The sequence below is a fragment of the Astyanax mexicanus genome, chromosome 2 (genome assembly GCF_023375975.1).
Source record: "Astyanax mexicanus isolate ESR-SI-001 chromosome 2, AstMex3_surface, whole genome shotgun sequence".
In the NCBI taxonomy this organism is placed as follows: Eukaryota; Metazoa; Chordata; class Actinopteri; order Characiformes; family Acestrorhamphidae; genus Astyanax; species Astyanax mexicanus.
The window spans coordinates 54611353-54630318 of NC_064409.1; the positions used below are offsets into that span (position 1 = coordinate 54611353).

Consider the following 18966-nt stretch of genomic DNA (forward strand, 5'->3'; position numbering starts at 1 on the left):
CATCTGCTTTTGTTCTCATCTTTGACCTCAGTCTTTGGAGTAAGTAGGTATAAACCATCACAGAAACACGAGGACCATCTCTGAAAGAAGACTGAAAGAAACTTTAGAAGACACCACTGAATCGTCTGACGAGGGGAAGGATGAAACACGAGAGGGCATGGACGAGGCATTCTGCGCACAAAACTCAGACGGCAGGAATCATACGAAGGCTACGTGGCAAGTCCCTTCGTCCCTGATCAGAGCTGTTTTAATGGACAGAAGGAGTTAAAAACCTGTGCTACAATAAAAAAAAAAAAGCATTCCACTCGCTGAAAGGGAGACTGAAGTCACACAGTTCTGAATACAAATTAGAAGCAAAGCCTTGCAACGATGTCTCTAAAGAAGATGAGGAGATGAGATAAAATACAACTAAATCTAATCGTCTTGATTTAATCTAATGCACCTCCATTATCTTTCTTCTGGTCATCGTAATTAACTGACTTGTGCATCTGAGATATAAGATAAAAAGGTATTTTAATTACGGAATTATCGAAGGTATTTAAATTATGAAGAAAAAAAAAAAACAGAAATAAAATGTTTATATAGAACTTGGGTTTTTATATTTGCATCATAAACATAAACATCCTATTTACATTCCTAACATATGTAAATACATAAATAAATAAACAAATAAACTCAAAAAATGTCCAACTATTTAGTAAGGAGAGTTTAGCAAAAATTATGTTAATAAACATAAAGCAAAAAGATTAACAGCATTTGGTTCTTTTTTTTTTTTTTTTTTTTTATCAAACAAGCACTTTGGCTCAGCTCATTTAATGGTCCCCTTTAAAGGACCCCTTTAAAAGCACCGGTAAAAGATGGCAATGAAATCAATAGATTTTCTCAATTAATTAATAAATTAATATATCAATTAATTAATTACTTTTAACGCTAGTCACTGCACAGAGCCACTTAAACAAACCTCACAAAATTTAGTATTTTATTCAAATGTAATAAAAATTCAATCTTAGACTTTAGACACCAGATTTGCAAGGGATGTAACAAAGATCAGTTGCTGATTACTCAAACTATCATTCACATTTACACTTAATTGAAAAGCAATATAATAGAAATCATTAAAACTGATTTTTCACACTGTATCATTATTCTGACTAAAATACAAATTCAAATATTCAGTCTGAACTATGCCCATTGCCCTCAATGCCACTGGCAGGAGGCGCTGACGATAAGGCAGCATGTTTTCATTAATAAAGCCTTAATTTCAGCACAGATGCACGCTTCTGCAGTGAGGTGAGTGAGTAAGTGTGTGTGTGTGTGTGCTGTGAGGTGGGAGTGTGATTAGAGATGGAACACGCAGTGGTGTGGGTGTGGGCAATTACATTAGGGCTGAACATGACTGGCCCTTGTTGCCCCTCATTTGCTGCAACATTCATAGGCGTCTGGTTTCTTACCTTTGTCATAGGGAAGGGGGAGGAGAGGTTATGTACTATTACACAACCTGATGAGTTAAAAATGAGGAAAAAAAGCAATGACAGACAAACCTGTGCCGGCACACACACTTTGTCGTGTGCCTGAGGGAAGCCTGAGCAGGATTACTGATTGAAAAAGCTAAGTATTGGTCTTCAAATCACCAACACTTGACTGAGTCTAATCCCTCTATCACACAACAACTGAGGCAAAAAAGTTGTCCTTTATGTCGCTGCATTTCCACAAAAAAGGCAACATTTATTGATTTTCCTTAAGGGCATAATTATTGATCAACTTTACCCCAAAATAAGATTCCAGTTTCATTTCACAATCACATTCTCCTGTCAGCTGACCTACAGACAGATGTACTAACACTACATTAGCTACTTGAATCAGTAACCTCACAAATCTAAATTATATGGTTGTCATATCCCCATCAAAAACCTTGTATCTCCATGACAGCTTAATCATTTACCTTCTGCTAAAGTAGCTGAGACCATGTTATTTGTGTAATCATACCAATGTCAAAAAGAAAATAAAATAAAAGAAAAATGTCATAAAATATGTTTATTTTAAAGTGTTTTGTCACTTTGCACCCACTCATGTCTACTTACATCTTCTAAAAGTTACCAAACAGCTGTTTTAATGGAAGCTTAGCTTCACTTCACTTGACAGATCCTCACTCAAACACACGTCACTGAATAGATTGTTCGAAACTAAAAAGATAAAAAAAAACAATAAAATAAATTAGTTTTAGAACAGTATTTTTAGCATTTAGAAGCTTTGTATGAAAGGAAAAAGTATTTTTTTTTGTCATATGCCAATGCTGCAAGATTATTATAGATCAAAATTGAACATGCAGATAATCACATAGACCTTTACTCCTGTACATCCCATATTTACAGGTAAAAAAAAACAACAACTTTCTTTTAATGGACATCAGAGTCCATCAGAGCCTTTCTATTTCTATTAATTAATTAATCAATAAATTCTAACATGACAATTTAGAGTCCCGTTTAGTCTGAAACATGGAACACCATTTAGAACACTGAGCCAACTGAGAAACTGTTGATTATTATATAAGTTGGAGTTTAGTAAATAAAGTAAGTAAAGTTTTTATTTTGTTTCATTTCTAATATTCTTTTAGATGACTTCTATTTCGGAAAGGCTAAGTAATTATTTGGTTAGTTCATCTAAATGGGAAAAAAAAAGAAACCAAAACAGGCTGTACTACTTTATTAAAAAAGCCATAGATATTGTACAAATTCTGATAAAGAAAGATTTTGCAAAAGGCATGAAAACTATTGAAACTAAATTTCACAGGAACTAAAGACATTCATTATATTGGCACCTATTTATAAAGTAACTGCTGCTGATCTCTCTGGAGGTCCAAAAACCTCTCAATACAGGATCCTCCAGTGACTGGCAGTTGGCATACAACTATATTCTGACCCCTTTTATCTAAAGCTCAGTAAGAACAATTTTACCACCAGGCTCAACAATACAGAGGAATCCCAGAGTAACCTGGATTGGAACAAAAAAAGATAATGTGTATCAGTACTTTAATTTGTAATATAATCCAAAACTCTAATATTACCATTAAGGTAAAAAAAAAAAAAAACCTTAATATCGTAGTGTCTGCTAAAGAGAAACAATGAAAAATGCCATGTGCATTATAGATATTTTATATACACATATCCCCTTAATAGAAAGCCAAATGCATTCACACACCGCCACAGATGTCCTTATCCCAGAATGCATGGGAAAAGCACCACATTCAGGTGGCCTTTGTGGCTCGCAGTGGTCTGAACAGGGCTTTTTGCCGTTCGCTGAAGTTTAATCAAAGGCATTGGCACCCTTACAAAGAGCTGAGCACAGACTCAGCCTCTCAGCAGAGAGCTGCAAAACATAAGGTACCCACTGAGGGCAGGTATACACGTAGGTATACCGGGAGACAAAAAGACAGGAGTGTTTAGCTGTGTGTTGCTCTAATATCATATCTTTTTGATCAGATGAGAATTAGAGAATTTGACTGTATTTTAACAGAGACCTGTTAAAATACAAACATTAAGAACGCTTAATGTTTGTAATTTTAGTTCTTATATAAGACCATATATTGGACAATTAATCAGGAATATTTTATACAATGTAAAGGGCAGCTGGTGTTACATACAAAAAAATATAAAAAGGAATGAGGCTACATGGTCTTGATATGACAGAAACAACACATACACTCATACACACTCTTTTATATTAAAGAAGACCCCGCACCTACAAGTGTAACAGGGAATATTTACTGGTGCGATGTAAATCCAGCCTCGTTCCACATTCATATAAGCAGTGTAACTCTCAGCACGGCTCTTTTCTTCAATGTGCGGAGCCGCTCAGCAGCAGTGTGGCGGGGCTGGGTTTGCTATCCAGGCTGTATTGATTGGAACCGTTTATCTTCCACTTGAGCATGAGCTCTCACTTAGCCTGAAGGGCCACATCCCTCCCCTGTGGACATTTAACCCCACACACACACACACACACACTCCCCCTCTCCAACCCCACGTCCCCAAACACTCCCGTACAAACACACACGCTCTGATAAAGTGCAGCACACGCTGGTGTGGCTCTGTAAAAATGTTTGCTGGCTTTTCAATGTATCTGAGATATTTTTGGCAGCAGTTATGAGCTCTAGTCCACTGCCAGTTCTTAATCTACATTTCTGTTCTGTAATTTGACACCTCAGTGTGTTTCACTGATTACATCTTTTCTATGAAAATCTTCCCACATTCTCTTCTACTCTGTAGAATGTAGAAAAGATCGAAGTAAAAAGCAGTAAAAACTCACTGATATTACGAAGCAAGGTACTGAAGCTGTACTTTTACAGTCAGAAGGGGAAATAATTCACTTTTTCAACTTTGTATCCATTAACGGACACACTGCCAAATAACAACACATACAGCTCTGAACAAAATGAGAGACCACTTTAGTTTCTGAATCAGTTTCTCTGCTTTTGCTATTTATTTGCTATTTGAGTAAAATTAACATTGTTGTTTTATTCTATAAACTATGGACAACATTTCTCCCAAATATTGTCATTTACAGCATTTATTTGCAGAAAATGAGAAATTGCCAAAATAACAAAAAAGATGTTTTCAGACCTCAAATAATGCAAAGACAACAAGTTCATATTTATAATGTTTTAAGAGTTCAGAAATCAATATTTGGTGGAATAACCCTGTTTTTTAATCACAGTTTTCATGCATCTTGGCATGTTCGCCTCCACCAGTCTTACACACTGCTTTTGAATAACTTTATGCCACTCCTGGTGCAAAAAGTCAAGCAGTTTAGTTTGGTTTGATGGCTTGAGATCATCCATCTTCCTCTTGATTATATTCCAGAGGTTTTTAATTTGGTAAAATCAAAGAAACTCATATTTTTTAAGTGATCTCTTATTTTTTTTCCAGAGCTGTACACACACACACACACACACAAACACAGGGAGGGCTCACCAGGCAGGAGAAAGAGTCATTCATGCGGTGGACGAGTGTGAGTTTCTGCAGCGTTCGGAAGAGGTTGGCGTGATCGTAACTGCAGGGCACTGCTGAGATGAGCTCCTCCACTCCTGCCTTCTCCAAACCTGAGCATAAAAAACACTCCCTTCAGTCTGTGTCATAACCATACATGCACATATGTACCCAGAGACAGTTCCTACAGATTCCATGCACTGAGATTTAATAAAGACAGTATAGTTGCACCAGTTCATATCAAGTACACACAGCTATTAAAAAAAAATAGCACACTTCACATTATCCATACCTAACCACAGAAAATAGGGGAACAATGCAAATGGAGACAGCAGCACCTGTCTATTAACTAACTTTTGCGCATGCATACATTCCAATAATGCTGAAACAATTTATTTTGCAGCCCTAATATAAAAGCGGTCACAAAAAATCTGATTAAATCCCATAAAATTAAAATTCCAACATATTAATGATGTGAAGTGAAAACCCAAAAATAATAGATACAGGCACATATAGTCACTGTTACACAAAAAATCTTGTATCTTCAATATGTCTATCTTACAGGAAAAGGAAAAAAACATTTTTACATTTCCAAGCCATATTGATGCAATTCTATTAATCCATTCATCAGAAAAAATTGACAATATAAAGAACAACTGACAGATCAACACATAAGAACAAATTTATGTAATGAAGACCGTGACAATATTCCTTGTAATAAATATCAATTTAAGTACAAATAACGTGTTACATCTCTGCTATAATGGACGGAGGAAAACCAGAGCTCACACTTTACAGTGTTGTGGGAATGATTACATTGGTGTTTGCTTGCATTGGCATCATCATCTTCCTGTATTTGCATGTCACCTCTTTTGGCCAAAGCTACCGTGACAGTCAGTTTCCATATTTCAGCAGTAAACATTAGAAACTGACGAGTCTGCTCGCACACATGGGAACTGTCAGGAGAAAGCTGCTGTCTATTTCAGTGCATTGTGATTTCCAGTTTTCAGCGTATCTATACTTTCAAACGCACACAAACAGAATGCGTCCGCTTGTGTCGGTCAGTCAGGAACTGCTAGTGTTCTGAAAGATTTTCATAAGCCTGAACCATGTAATCAGTTCTCAGAACGATTTGAATACTCTGCTGTTATTTAAATGCCAGCTTCACTTTGGCACCAGCAAAAGAACATGATGGCCTGTAGATGACTTCTGAGCGCTGTGTGCAGAACACACCAAGCTCAGATACAAGTGATGGTCATTCTGCTGAACCATTTTGACTGAGGCTCGACCTTGAAGAAGGCATTACACCTTTGTAAAGGTTTGATAGATATGAGAAACGTGTGTGCGTGTGCCTGTGTGCGTACCATCTGTCTGTACGCATTCCCATATGCACTTGTTTTTTTTTATTCTTTTAAATAAAGAACAAGCAGATGGGTGGTTTTGAGAGCGTGTGCATCAAGTCGAAAAGAGAAAAATGACACACACATGCAAGATGTTGGAGGGTACGGGGTCAGGTCAACGTGTGAGGGAGAGAGAAAGACTGCGGGAGGAAAGAAAAGGATGAGGGAGCACTAAAAGTGTGTCCAAGTTCATTTCCAGTCTTTTCATTGCGCTCGTCACACACGTCCTGAAAACCGGCTAATGGGGGACCCATCAAAAGCCTAACAGTCGCTGTCGGCAATCGAAAGAGCTTGCATATGCGGAGCGAGGTCCTCGCCCCGGGAAGACCACAAAAGACCAAGGCTTTTGAGACGCATCTCCTGACGCCTGCATGGCCAGCGGCACCTTCCTGAGCCGGGCATTAGTGATTGCTTTTATTAACGCTACCACTTTTGGCATGCCGACGACTTTGTGGACGCTTGTATGGACAGAGAAAAGCCCTGTGCGTGCCCAGGAGCACTGTGGGCATCTGTTAGTCCCCCCCTGACCGCTGCCTGTTAGACAGTCGCGGATCTCAGATCGACTCGCTAACACTTCTTCTCTCTCCTGGCCTGGAAAAGTGTCCGGGTCTCTATTGTGCCCACTCGCTTTAATTCCGATGTAGGTCATATTACATTCATTACTGGCAAAGCATCAGCTCCTTAATGTCATTTGGGAAAGGAAATGGGGACGAAGAACTGTTTGGGTGGGTGGGCTGGGGGGTTAAAAAGATAAAGAAACAAGCAGGAGAATGAAAGAAAGAACACAAAAGGAAATATAGATTAAATGCAGAAATAAAGAGGAGGGAAGCTTCATATTGATCCATGAGGCGCGAGCCTGACAGATCCAGTTCGACTGAAGAAGCATATTGATCTGTGTCAACTTTAACTTACAGCTATTATCTGTGGACGAGGGATGGAGAGAGGAGGAGGCGGAGGAGCGGGCGGAGGAGGAGGAGGAGGAGGAGGAGGAGGGGAGTTTGTCGTCTTTAATCTGAGCTGAAGGGCCGGGGCATGCCGCCCCGGTCCAGAAGAGGTAGGCCATCTCCCGTTTCTCTTCTTCATGGCAGCAGTCACATCCATCTGACACGAAGCAGCAAGGTGGACAGGGGCTTTATGACAGATATTAACACGGTGCTGAGCCCATATCACAGGTACAGCCCCCGCCGGTCACTTCCGAGCAGGCAGCTCGACTTTGAGGGACGGATGAGCCCAGACAGACAGGACATCCGTGATACACTGGGATATCATGGTGCAGACCCAGACATCTCTCACACACACACACACACACACACACACACAAACACACACAAGACTACTCTTTCAAACGGAACCCAAACCTCTGCTGCAGGAGCTCATCTGTGACGCTCATCTGGGCCATGAGACGAGGGGTCTGCAGTGGTCAGCGAAGAGACTAAGGCAATGGGACAGCACAGACACTGACCCAGCGTCATTCAACACATAGGTCTCATAGGCACATCAGGAATCCATGTAAATTCATTTTGAGCAAAAATTCAGCGTCCAAAGGAATTAACTTCACTCCAAGTTCAACATTTTAGAAAGTTTTTGATGTGATTTTTTTTTTTTTTTTTTTTACAGTGCAGTGAATGTAAAAGTCACATGTTGAACCAGGAATACATCACAGAAAGCATTAACTTCCACAGTGGACAGTAGGGGTGAGTGATATGACCCTAAAATAATATCACGATAATTCAGGATATTTCTGTGATATGACAAAACACTGTAATTTCAAGAATATATATACTGAATAAAATAATTAAAAAATGAATGTGTTTAGTATAAATATAACAGTATCATACATAAAAAACACTATTAAAATACAAATCTTTGTCTATTTTCTTAACAGTAACTTACTAATACTCTAAATAATAATAGTATAACAAAATTAACGTAAAGTATATTAAGAGCAATGTATAATATAATAAACTAAATAAATAACAATACAAATCTATGTACCAACAAAAATGTACCACAAAACTAAATTACAGCATATTAATGCATGTGAATAACTGCAAACAAACAATTAAAAGTAATTTTAATTTGCAAAAGAAATGCAACATTTAAGAATATCGTAATACCACATTAGAGGTTTTTTTTTTATCTTATTTTTTTTTTATGATACGTACGTTACGTACAACTGGACAGTGCAGTTGGTGGCGAATAACTGGTGGTGTCTGGCTAATCATATCTACCTTCAATGCAGGAGGGCCAACGCGCATATCCTGCAGGTTAGTGCAGCATTCTTTTGATTTTATCAGACATGACAAAATGGGATACAGTACTAGTTTCCGTTTCATCACTTTTCAACCATGACTTAAACTCAAGGAGCAGTTGGGTCCTCCCTGGTTATAAATGGTTCTAAAAAAAAAAATCAAGAACATTTTTGTGGACAATTCTAAAAACCAGAGACATGTTATGGTTAATAAAGAAATCTAATATATTTTTTGTAAACTCATAGAAATGATGGTGTTACAAAGGTTTCTTTAAGTGACGCAACAGAAAAATAAATGCTGGTTCCATAAAGAAGCACTTCGATGTTAGAGATGTTAGTGTGAAGAAGATTAATATCTCTAAAGAAGCTCAACAAGCCTATTGTATCATTTTCATTCTAAAGACTGTACTTAAAAAAAGACTTGAGGCCTTTATTGGGTCTACAGATGTTCCAATGATATTCTTGTCTTTGAATTTTCTCTTTCAGTAAGAAAAGGTACAGAGCCACACTTTCTGTATTGCTGTAAATCCATTTTCAAACTAGCATGCCTTTCACTTCACTTAAAAAGTGACAAAAAAGTGAGAGAAAAATACTGCATGAGGTCCAATACAATGTGATAAACAAGGAGAAGGAGGACCTTGAAGATATGAGACAAGATACACAATTTATTTTCACAAACTGAACTTTTTAACAAGAGCCGAGGAAGATGTAATGCATTTGCAGAGGTGGAAGAGCAGTGCTTGCCCTTACATTCTGAAATGCTCGCATGCCTGGGAAACACAGTGGCACTTTTTATTCGGACCATTGTCCAACATTATTCCAAGCAGCGCCGGATGCAGAGGAGGTGTTTAGAGGAGGTGATGGTGGCAACACTAAAAGGTACATGCGACTGAGGTGAAATTATAATTTGTTATTTTTTCTTTGAGAGGAGCTTAAAAAGCAGGATTCTCACTGGCATTCGGTTGTGGAATGTACCCTTTAAAATATTCTGGTCATGAATAAGCTATTATAGAAAGGTTCCCTGGTTATGCAGGCTGTGGAGTGAAGTGAGCAAATTGTAGCATTTGAGTTTTTGCGAGTGGTATTTCATTCACTCCGTGGCAGTGTTTGGGTCATTTAAGCCCCCCACTGACATTTGTTTAGAGTGTGTGAGCACGAAAGCTGCAGTCCAATGGATCGATGGCTAGCCACCCAGCCGCCACCACAACCCCGCCACCCACAGTATTGAAAAACCTTCAGAGAAACAGCTCTATTCTAACTGAAAGAGGAGCGTTTAGCCTGCGGTGAAACACATTAAAGTAAACAGGAACCTAAATAAGCAAACAAGAGAGACAAGAGCAAAGGTGGCTGGCTAGCATCATAAATTACACACAACATCCCATAGATTTGAGAGGATGCAACCTACTGAGTAATGAAGAAGGGCTGTCTTTCTGGATGTTGCCTCCTCTGCAGTTCTGCTGCTGGTTCTGGGCGGGTGGCATCGGCTTGTAGGATTGACCTGTGGCGCGGTACATGGCCTGTACCCACAGCATTCGGTCTGGCTCATCGCTTGTGGCAAATACCACCAGGTCCCCTTCTTTGACAGCACTGAAGAAAGCTTTACCTCCCTGAAGACCTGAAAGAGATTAGATGTGCACAGTAGAGCTGCTCTGTTTGTGTATAATCTTATGTAGTAATTTTAATAATTCCTACATTATATCCATTTTAGACTTCACAAAACGTATAAAAAAAAAAAAAAAAAAAGATGACGACACACGGTTAAAAAACTGATTTAATAATTATTTACTTGTTATCTTCCACAGAACATTATAACATTATCAAAAAAGAGTTTCAAGTATGAGGTATCAGGCCTCTCATAGCATTTCTCTCACCTGAATATATATTTCTATCTTTGTGATACCTACTGACAATATACTATACTAGCCCACACAATGTCAAGACAGGTGTCAAACAAATCAATAAACTCACTAGTGCAAGCATAAATTTAGATGTAACGGATAAAATGTCACTAAATGTCATATTTCATAAATAGGCTTGGGTATACAGAAATACTGATATGGTTAAAACTTTAAAACCAACATGTTTTTAAGTAAATGATGTGGTGATGCTGCAGTTGGTCAGGTCTTGGTTCAGCAACAGTATGTGCTGAAAGAATGAGGTCAGCTGACTACCTGAATATACCGAATATAGACCAGATTATTCCATCAATGGATTTTTTCTTCCCTGATGACACGGGCATATTCCAGACCTTAACCTCATTGAGAATCTTTGGGATGTGCTAGAGAAGGCTTTGTGCAGTGGTCAGACTCTACCATCATCAATGCTGCAAGATCTTGGTGAAAAATTAATGCAACAATGGATTAAAAGAAATATTGTGATGTTGCAGAAGCGTATCGAAACAAGAGGCAGTCCAATGAAATATTAAGAGTATGTAACCCTTTTTTTTGGAGGCAACTTTTTTTTTGCCAGGCAGTGTATATTTCGGTTCACAAATGTGCAGTTAAGACAATCACAGGCAGGAGGCGCCATGCTAAATCTGATTAACCGGGAACCAACAAACCTGAAAAACAGTCTAATAAATGTTTTTAAACCATATACTGGACTGTTTGCTCTCAGATATGAGGCTTTATCTTCTAAGCTTGACTGATCTGAGCCTCAGTCAGCTGTATCATAGACTATGATGCGGTGCAAATTCTGTTACTCTTCACATTTGACATTGGTCTCGCAGACGTGAGCTGTTACAGCCCTGAGCTGTAAAACAGTTGAGGCTTCATCCAATACTTTTTTATAAATTTGGGAATTGGGGTGAGGTGGAGTGGAGTGGTGATAATCCAACATTCTGCCCTCAGTAACACTCATGATTCCAAAAAAAAAAAAAAAAAAACATTAATAGAGATGTGTGAAGGACCTTTATTTTTTTTTAAATGATTTAAACATTAAAAAAATTATATATGGAGCCGTAATTTGTTCCTTCATGGCTCTATTGCTAACAGACATCTGAATAAGTATAATACTTGCTAAAACTGTGTGGTTCTGATTTAATTGAGTTGTAAAAGGCACTAGTGATGTCCCTGTGGTGCAGCAGAGGAGGCAGAGGGAGGAGCAGCTACCTGGCTGCGGCTCAGAGTAATCCACCGTGTAGCCGTCCAGCTGCATGAGCTCCTGCGGCTCCGACTTTTTCTCTCTGTAACTGCACATGGCGAATGTGTACTGACTGACCTGCAACACAACACACCTTTCACTGACACTCCTCTTTCAGACAGGCCACGGCAGATCACACACTCAAATGAGATAATTTATATAAGAGCTCTAATGGTGTCTTGACTGTTTGGAGGACAGGGCACAAGGGGTTTAATTATACATACTCTCTCTCTTACAAGGTTGAAAGGTAATTAAGTGGACTGGATTAATAAATAACCTCACCTGAACAAGGACAAAATATCGCCTCTTCCATCGCTTCCAAACTCTCTGTCCTAATGCATAGAGGTACCTTCCAAAAGAGACCAAAACATTACATTAAAAGACTACACATACAGATTCACACACACTGACTACTTGTGAATGTATTCAAAAGGTCTGATCAAATTAACCTAAAGCCTTTCAGTCACTTCAAATTGTTTTGGCTCCATAAAACCTATTTAGACATTTTTTCAGCACAATTTGAAATTACAGTTATTGCATTGAGGCAATTCTATCATTCTATTTTTCCCTTTACTTTTACATGGCCTAGAAATGAGGGGTGCCAGTACAACCTTGCATTTTTACTCAAACAAAAAGAGAGATCAGGGTAGAAGGAGGCTGCAAGCAATGAGAAATCAATTCAAGGCGAAAGGCTTTATGGAAGGGAGGCTGTGGGGAAGAAAGGAGGGAAGCGTGTCCAATGGAGCTGGGTTAACATGTGGCAGAAGAAATCATCCACTTGTGAAAATGATTTTCGGTTCACTCTCTCACACCTTTCATACACCCACGATCCCATTTTGACGACGTCAATATCCAGCAGTGGAGGGTCGAGGAGACCCCTGGTTTAGCAGCCTGGCCGCAGGCACTTTCCTGCCGGTCAGCCAGCAGCTCACTGAACTGACCACTGCACCTGAGTGTGTCTGCCATTTTAGCTTCTTCAGCCCAGGCTACAAATGTGTCAACAAAACTCCCTCAGAGGACAAGAAAGAAAAAAAAAAAAAAATACAGAGAGATACCAGCAGACAGTTTCACAGCCAGAACAACAATGAAAGGCAGAAAGAAAAAGGCAGAAATTCAAAAAGAAGCTTTTTGCATTCCTGCCTTTTTCTTTCTTCATTTTTTTATTTGGAAATATGCCTTCTTTTCTGCCTTGCTTTTTATCTCTTTTTTTAAAGAAAGAAAGAAAGAAATGCAAAAAGAAAGGCAGAAAGAAAGAAAATAAGAAAAGAAAAAAGAAAGACAGAAAAAGAGGCAGAAATGCAAAAAGAAAGGCAGTAAGTCAGAAATGCCAAAATAAAGGCAGACATCAAACAAGAAAAAAGTCAAAAAGAAAGAAATGCAAAGAAAAGACAAAGAAAGATGTACAGAAAAAAATAATAAAAGCCAAAAGAAAAGCAGAAAGAAAGGCAGAAAGAAGGAAATACAGAAAGAGGGGCAGAAAGAAAAAAATATTAAAATACAGAAAAAAATACAGAAACAAAAACAAGCAGAAAGAAATGCAGACAGTATGAAAGGCAGAAAGAAAGAACAGAAAAACCTCCAGCGGATTTCCCAACATCCCAAACAATACAAACAGCTGATGTTGATCAGCGATCAGAGAATTACTCATCAACATTAAAACAGAAACTTCATAGCTTCACTCCTGCGCCTGATTTTGTGTTAAGGTGATTTTATTATTATTAATTACCGTCATTATTCTAGTTTATTTAATTATTGATGTATAAATGTTTGTTTTTAGTTATCAGTATGTTTGTCCGGCCGCTGCAGCAGAAGAACACACTGCTTAACCTAAACCCAGAGCGCAGTTTCCCGCCATTTCTACAGCTCAGTACACAGGCTGCACCCTCTCCAATATTATTCTATATATCTGCTGTTTTCTTCAATATTCTCCGAGAAATCCTTCAGCCTGTTAGAGGAGGAGACCAATACCCTTACTAACTGCAGTCCGGTAATAATCCTCCAGAGCGCGAGCCGAGGAGACCCGAGCCCGCTGCTCCATTTCCTCACAGATAAACATGGAGACAGTGCCCTCGTGTGGTCAGTTAACCTAACTACACAAGTGTTTAATCCCCTTTACTAACTCAACAAACACCCAGCAAACACAATCATCAAGTTCTATCAACAGTTATGTCACAGCCTTGTCAATAGGTAACATTGGCTATATTGGTCTCAAGACCACAATTCAATAAATTCCAAATTCCAAATAATTTTCCATTATCTGACAATAGAACAAATCATATGTTTTGTCATATTTTATAACTTAATAAAAGTTGTGGGCAACAAAACAAAATTACATCCTATACATACATATTAAATCCCTCTTTGAGCCTGAATAAACAATTTACAATGCATAATTTACACAAGTTTTTGTAAGGAGGTTATAGTACTTTTAGTGTATATCTTTTTTTTTTTTTAAGATTTTTTTTTAGATTGTCTAGTTTTTTTTCCACACAATATAAAGGAAAGCTGCTGTGTGCAAATGATTTGGTCATTTTAAAAGCAACATGAGGTTTTTCTTTGGACAGCAATAATATACAGTACTCTTGCATGTGAAATTGTCACAACATTTTAACATGCAATCTTTCTTCACAATTCAGTGTAAACTTTCACACTTTTCATGAACACATTTCATGAATGGTCATGGTCAAATCCTAGGCTTAAGAGGTCATTACTGGTTTATTCATACTGAACTGATAATTCTGAATTGCTAAGCTAAACTGTCATGATTGTAAACCTTCGAAGAATGCAGCCTTTGTCATCTGATTATGTTTAAAATCAGTGAGAAGAATTTGTTTTAATCATTCAAAAATGTAATTCTTCTATTATGAATCAGTAATTTCCTACTTATTATATTCACTTGTAAGTAAACTTTTGTTTATTTATTTTTTATTATTATTTGTGAGCTTAACACATTAACTACTTGTCCTTGAATAGCATGCTACTTTCATTACATCATGCCAAAAGTCACAGGAAAGACACTAGTATCAGGTCTCATGCTAAAGTATTCCAGTACTCAGCTTCAGTCACAAGATAACACCACACAATTTATACAGGTGTGGGTGATCCCAAGCTTTTATCTGAAGTAACATTTTATGATAAACTTGCATACATGCTATCCCATGATTTTTAGCAAGTCAGTGTATGAGAGGTTAGTACATTCTTAAGCATCAAGACATTAATTATATAATAAATTATTTGTATGATTTGTATTTCACATTTTGTAAAGAGAAATTGGTAAGCATTACTGAAGCTGATTTCTGTTTAAAGTGATGGCCATCTGTGGACAAGGACAGGAAGAAAAGAGCATTAAAGAACAAAGTGAACTTGTTGAAATCCCTGAGTGAAGAACAGATCAAAAGATAGTTAGAGAGTCAACAGTGAGAACTGAGACCTGCGTCCTTTCACTTTTTTTACTGACAGACATGATGGTTCTACAGTGTTATAAAAACAGAAATAAAGAGTGAAAGAGAAAAAAACACCGACAGGCAGTCAGGGAGGTTGAAATTGAGAAAGAAGGCCAGGAAGAAAAAGAGAGGGAGGCAGACAGCCAGACAGACAAAAGCTTGATCAGCTGGCGGCTGTCCCGTTCCGAGCCGTAGAGGGGTCGTGCTGCCAAACTCAATAAACTGAATAGTTCCCCATTCTTCACTCTCCCCACTACTAAACAGATGGCTGCTTTTAATGGGGAGCATTCAACCTGAAAATCCTCCTCTTCCAATTCTGCTCCTTCTTTCCCTTTATGTATGAAAAGTCCTCAGGTGTGTGTGTGCGCTTTACTGGCAGAATCTGGAGCTAACCTGGCAAACGCTTGAAATGCTACAGAAATGGAAGGAACGCCTGAAATGCTACGGCAAGTGAGGGGGAAAAAAAAAAGGCCTTGTAATCTCTGATGCTGATCTGAAGGCTCAGGAGATGTTCCTGAAGGGCTTGAAATGACATCACTAGCAATCAGGCTGTGTTTGAGCTATAGCATAAGAGAAAAATGACATCCTCTCTAAATCAAGTGCCCCTGCAGGGCTTTTTTTATAGGAAGCTCTGTACTAGCCAGCCTTTTCATGGGCGTTAATATAGGATGTCACGAGTTCAGAGAAACAGGCACTATGAAAAAAAGATGATCCAATGGAGACTGCACCTGTGAAGCTTCCAGTCCCATATCCTTAACTGAAACATGCTTTGCTAGTTAGCTCTGGAATATTTATAAACATACCTGTACTTTAAATTAGGGATGTACTAAAAATTTGGCAACTAAATGTGCAACTAGAGAAGAATCCCTACATAACACACTGCTACATTGCGCAAATGTAGTGTACATATTTGTATACACCTCTGTATATGTCCTATGCGTTTATGTTATTTGATATCTCTGCGTAGCTTCATAGTTTTCATAATTTTACTGCTAGTTGTACAGTTAATGACTATATATGTGACAAATAAAATGTAAAATAGAATGGCTGAAAAGAATGCATGATTAAAAAGACACGACTGAGTTAAATTTAGTTCGCTAACTAAACATGATGAACTGCTGAAATAAATTCATGTTTAGAGTAGACTAAAGTGTTCATGCCGGTGTATTCCTAGTGTGAATGTATACTTAATGTGCATAATAAAAAAAACTCTTAATTTAGTTAGACTGCAGCATTATGTTTCATGGGTTTAGAGAAACAGATGCTGGATCAGTGTTAGGTTGCCATACTTACAAGAAAAGAAGTCGTCTCTTTCGAAAATTACACACGTCGATTCGGAGATTAAAAATAACCTTCAAAATTAACAATAAATTTATCTTGACTCATGATCTCAGATAGGTAAATATTATACTAGCCTACATGACCATGGCTGTCATTATCTTTAGAGAATTTCAAAAAATTTAAATACTATTACAAAGGTTGAATTAAAACCTTCACTGACATACACCATCAAATCACACACATGTTTGTGTGTGTGTGTGTGTATCTTAGTTGTGAGTGTGAATCTCTACATGTTGTGATCCAGGATCTCTTAAAAACCTCTTGTGAGGTCAGATACAAAACACTAATAACAGAAAGAAGAGCTTCTTCCAATTAGCCTGGGCCTCGCGGGGAGCAGCTCTATAGAGACAGCCTGCTGGGCCTCCTCAATAATTAGCAAGCTAATGGCAGAGGGCCGACCCCTGACCCAGCCAGGCAGACAGAGGACTGCAGCAGCCTGCCCACCTCAGCCCTTTCAGTGGCCTCGCTTTATGGGAACTACAGGAACTATGGGAACTGCCATGACCTACAGTCATGACTATTCATTAGTCATGGACCAGCTTGATCCTTTAGTGAATGTTTTAGTGAATGGTGCTATGAACAAAATCAAGGGCATATTTTACATTTATTATACATACACTGAATTTTATACACAAAAGAATGAATTAAAATTTACCTGAATTGACTGGAAATAAAATATTCTGATTGTTATTAAATTCACCGTTATATGAAAAGTATTTGCATTAGAGCAAAGTTCACATTAACCAACATTTTTGAGAAGAACAGATCTGTCAGTAACCAGGCTTATTGTTTGTTTATTTAATAGGCACATTAACTAAAATACATATTTTATGAAATTGCGCTTGATAAAATTGATTAAAACAGGCCTTCACTTACTTTTCTATTCAGCACTGTGAATGTGTAATTACTGTCTTTTATAAAATATTACAAATAATAAAACAAAACAACTGTTGCTGTGTTACTGGTTTAGTTGCTTATAATTGTGTCCAGGCAAGACCAACAACAAATATTTATGCGTTTGTAACATTACACATGTTTGGCCTGGTTAATTGCTTTGCATTTAAGTCAGTGCACTAAAATCATCACTTGCGTGGGCTGCATCTGCCTTTACTTGAAAATGACTGGTTTGTAGAATAGAGTGCAACTGCTTTGCTAAAAACAAAAAACGTTCTAAGAATGTTCAGCAACGTTTTGAAAAGGTTCCAGGAAGGTTAGCCTGTAATGCTACAGAAATATTTTTTCAGGAATATTCTTGTGACGTAATAATGATTTAAATCACAACGTTATTAGAACGTTTCTCACATAACATTCCCAGACAGACGAATACTAACCTTTCCTTAATGTAAAGAGTAACATTCCTAAATCTAAAAATTAAAAACACTAAAACACGTTTTAGTGTTTTCAGGATTTTTAACGTTGCATAACAATGTTCTTAAAACATGCAGAAAACTTGACTAATTTAAACGTTGACAAATTTAAACGTTCTAAGGATGTTAACTGTAATGCTCAGAAAACAACTACCGGTACTAACTAAAAAACTGTTAATGGGTAATGGTAGCATGTTGTCAGTTCAGTGAGTTGCCTTTCTAGTTGCCTTACTGCCAGAATTAAAGTTCCTTCAAAGGGCAGATGCATGATGAAGATGAATGATTACCCTTGGATTTATTTTATTTATTCTTAGAAGTAAGGTTTTTTGTAAAGTAAGTGCAAATACAGGAGTCTTGAACTGTAATCTGTTGCACCTATAACACTATATGAAGTGGATGCACAGGTAGGGTAAAGTTGGATTTTGGCTTTTTGGTTCTTTTTCTTCTTCTGCAGATGAATCGTCGATGAAAGCCTGCATCATCTTACTGTAATTGGTCTGAAAATCCAACTTCCACACTGCAAACAAACTGAACCATGATTCAGTTGCTCCAGACTAAGACCTGCTCTTTTGCTCTGAACAAATTTTGGGCTAGTCTACGGTTTGCATCCCTCTTTTAACACACTGTGGTCTTTGTAAGGGCAGTTTTTGGCCTCTAGATGGCAACATAATTCTTTTTCAAAATCTGTTCACATTCCCAAACAAAACTGAACAAAATTAGTTTAAATGATCTCTACAAATGACCAAGCAACTTTTAGAAACTAAATAAAGCAAAACTTCTTCATTTTGCTCTATTTTTACCTGCATCACAGAACTCTTCAAAGTGATAGAAAAAGATGCCTGACATATGCTGATCAAAACAGATCTCTGTCTCCCTCTTGTGGAACAATGAAAACATAGAATCTACACAAACTTTCAAAATCATTCCGACCGCTATTAAACGGGCCTCAAATATAAAATGATTATTTTTTATTTTATTTCTTTTGTTGTGTATCTAAATCGTTATTTTTTACACATTTAACACATTTTCTGTGCTGGATTC

The 18966-nt window shown here is 37.7% G+C and overlaps 1 protein-coding gene across 9 annotated transcripts in view; it reads right to left on the bottom strand.

Moving 5' to 3' along the window:
• Positions 1-18966, bottom strand: part of cadps2 (Ca++-dependent secretion activator 2) — a 189862-nt gene that overhangs the window by 46719 nt on the left and 124177 nt on the right. For all 9 annotated transcript variants that reach the window (XM_049474587.1, XM_007246561.4, XM_007246566.4 and 6 more), the window contains exons 9-12: positions 12057-12123; positions 11744-11852; positions 10039-10248; positions 4968-5095 (exon numbers count right to left, since the gene is read on the bottom strand). In XM_049474587.1, the coding sequence (XP_049330544.1) occupies positions 4968-5095; positions 10039-10248; positions 11744-11852; positions 12057-12123 (514 nt within the window). The remainder of the gene's footprint in view (positions 1-4967; positions 5096-10038; positions 10249-11743; positions 11853-12056; positions 12124-18966) is intronic.